The sequence below is a fragment of the Athene cunicularia genome (assembly GCF_003259725.1).
Source record: "Athene cunicularia isolate RWA chromosome 27 unlocalized genomic scaffold, athCun1 chr27_part1, whole genome shotgun sequence".
Classification (NCBI taxonomy): Eukaryota; Metazoa; Chordata; class Aves; order Strigiformes; family Strigidae; genus Athene; species Athene cunicularia.
Genome location: NW_020799138.1, coordinates 974,319 through 977,230, shown reverse-complemented (window position 1 = coordinate 977,230; position 2,912 = coordinate 974,319). Strand labels below are relative to the sequence as shown.

The 2,912-nt window shown below is 51.9% G+C and overlaps 1 protein-coding gene across 1 annotated transcript in view; it reads right to left on the bottom strand.

Moving 5' to 3' along the window:
* CCR7 (C-C motif chemokine receptor 7) overlaps positions 1 to 2,278 on the bottom strand; it is an 8,589-nt gene extending 6,311 nt beyond the window's left edge. Inside the window, exon 1 of the mRNA XM_026864730.1 lies at positions 2,266 to 2,278. Within this exon, the coding sequence (XP_026720531.1) occupies positions 2,266 to 2,275 (10 nt within the window). The 5' untranslated portion in view covers positions 2,276 to 2,278. The remainder of the gene's footprint in view (positions 1 to 2,265) is intronic.
* Between the last annotated feature and the right edge of the window lie 634 nt (positions 2,279 to 2,912).

Sequence of the window (2,912 nt, the reverse complement as noted above, 5' to 3'; positions counted from 1 at the left end):
CCCCCCGGCTGGTGCTGAGGGACGCACAAAGCAAGAGGCAAGAGTTGGGGATGCTTCAGGGAGCGTTGGCGAAGCCGAGCCAGCCTGCTCTGGCCAAACCCTCGTGCTGAAGGTGGATTTTTCTGTTGGCCAGAACTGCAAAGCGGAAGTTTCAGTTTCAAGCACCTTAGCACACGTGTGGGCAGCGAGGAGCGTACTGTTTATATCTTTCAACACGTATCGGTTTCTAAGTGCTTCTTCACCATCAGTGTAGTAGGTTTTTGGGGAAAGAACCAGACACTTCTGAGAAAAAAAAATTAATCATACGTAAATGATATAATGACTATCGGCAGTTAACAGCTCCATGCCTGTTCCCCCTCGACTTCTCACAACTGGCGGAGGAAAGATGCATTTCAGGAGTGAACAGACCCAGTGGGACCAAGTCATACCTTGATTTCATGTGTTCATCGATCTGTTACAGAAGAAAGTCGGTAACTGACTGCCTAAGGGTGGCACTTTTAGGAAATGGTGAATCAAAAGGCAAGATAAGCGGAGATAAGCAAGTTAAGAATGAATTTTTAGAGTGAGCCCGTCCTGTTTCCTCTATAACTGGGTCGTTTTAGCACTAATGCTGCGCATCTTCCCGTGCTGCGAAATACCTCCCGTGGAATATTCCTCTGAAATGCAACAGTAGGATAAAAAAAAAACAAAACAACCCACCCCAAAGCAGGAAAATTGTCACTCTTCTTGTCAGGTTCTCACTAATTCTTTCTTGTCATAATTAACGTTTACCAATTAGCTACAGTCAGAGTAACAGCTGTCCCCCTAAATACTGAACCCCGTAAAACAAGAAGCCTACAGAGCACCCATATGATGCGGCAGACGCCAAAAGTTTGGATGAGGGTAGAGTGATGTGCAGTGAACGGGTCCGGCTGGTTGCGATGGGTTGGTCTGGATGCAGGGATTCCAGAGCCGTTGGTTGCCAGGAGCTGCGAGGAGGCATCCCTGTGAAACCTCCCTCTGACTGATTTGACATGAGTCACTCTTAAGTTTTTGCATCTTTTGTCAGCAAGGGAGAGGGTGACAGTCCCTGGGTGCAGCCCAGGGCACCTGTAGGGCACCGGGGGCTCGACCCTCGGTGCGGTCCCAGCCTGCAGCGCTTCGCCCAGGACACTGCACGGCCCTGCTGCCGTGCTGGGAGGCACGGGGACCCCCCTCGCACCCCAGGTCATTGAAAGCTCTGATCTGAAAATGCCAGAGAAAAGGCAGTGACGCCTCCCTTGTCACCCTCTTACAAAGCTTAATTCATTTACACTCTCGCCAGGGCTTTCCTGTCGTGGGGATGAACCCCACGGTCCTGTCGCAGCCCTCTCACCATCCTCGCCACAGCTCTGACCGTGCTCTCTGGCACAGAGGGGTCGTGGTTTATTATAACTAGTGGTAATAACCCAGTTATAAACCCTGGTTATAACCAAACTTACACACCTGAGCATTTGTCCCTCTACCCCGCGCTCCCTCAGTCACACTGGAATTAGTGTTTGCAAATATTCGAGCAATTAAAAAATAATAAAAAAAAAACCAAGTGAAAAGGGAATAAATCGGAGTCTTAGAAGGAAGAAGAGCCTGCGTCCGCTCCGCCACACCTCCGGTGCCCTTCCCCTCCTGCAGCCACCCACCTACTCAAGCTCCTGGAAGCTGGTGCCCGCAGAGCGCTGGGTGCGAAAGAACAGGAGCGAATGGCAAAAGCAAATTTGAAATTTTCATCGGGAAAGAGAAACAAACTGTCACGTGCCTCCTGGGATGTCCCGTGCTGAGGGGCAGGGGCTTCTCTCGCTCTTCTCTACGTGCTCCGCGATGGGGGATCCGCGGGGACGCGCGGACCCGTCCACAGTAAACTCGGATATGCTTGCTCCTAGTCCCTTCATTTATTCACTGAATTAAAATGTTGCCGAGGAGACAGCATTCTCCTTTTAATTTTTTATCACGAACACAGAGGAAAATGTACGAATTACGTGAGAAGAGCTCATTTGCTTTGGGACAAAACAGCCCCTTGCAATTGCCTCCAGGCTTATTTTTTGTGTGTGTTTGTTTCTGAAGTAATTGAGTTTTTCGAGCTTGTAAGAGAGAATTTTCCCCCTTTTTTTTTTTTTTTTTTTTAAATAGTAAATACGAGGAATTGCTTAAATACTCTGTTAAAAGTGCCTCACCCCCGTGCCACAGGGCATGAATTTGGGCGTTATTAGTAAAGCTGCAGGCGAAGGCAGACGCTGCAGAACAGGTACTCACCACCGTCCATGGTCCCGCCTGGAGATGATCACAGGGTTAGCCAGAGCATCGTGCGCTCCAGCACAGCCTCGACGCGCCGCAGCTCCTGCCAGGGACCCTCTCTGGGAAGCGCCGTCTTTTATACTTCCTGCACCTCTGCAAGAAGCTGATGACACACCCCAGTGTCGCTGACATTTAGTAGACCCTCCTTCCCCTCGTGCTGTCACCAGCACAGGAAAGCCGCGCTACCAGCCGCGCTGCCTTCAGGCGCTTCCTCGGCGCGCGCAGCCGGGGCCTTCACACGCTTTTCGCTGAGGCTCCACGAAATGAAGCGGGTTCTGCTTTTACGTGGGCACATGAGAAGCTGTGCACGGCAAAGGGACAAGAGCCCAGAGCCTCCTTTCCTGTTTCCTCTCCACAGCAGATCCTGCTTCACCTGCCAGAGCTCCCGCCAGAACCCAGAGCGGTAGGAAACTGGGAGGGTCCCGTCTCCCCCACCAGACCCCTTCTGGGGAAGGTGTTCAACCACCCAGTGAAAGATCTCAGCGTGCAGGACTGCCAGCGGCCAGCACCCCGCACCCCTCTGCCTTCTCCCACGTGCTCGCAGGATCCTTTCTAGATTATCAGCAGCTCAAGCGAGTAAGTGGACTTTCCCCCCCCCCCCCCCC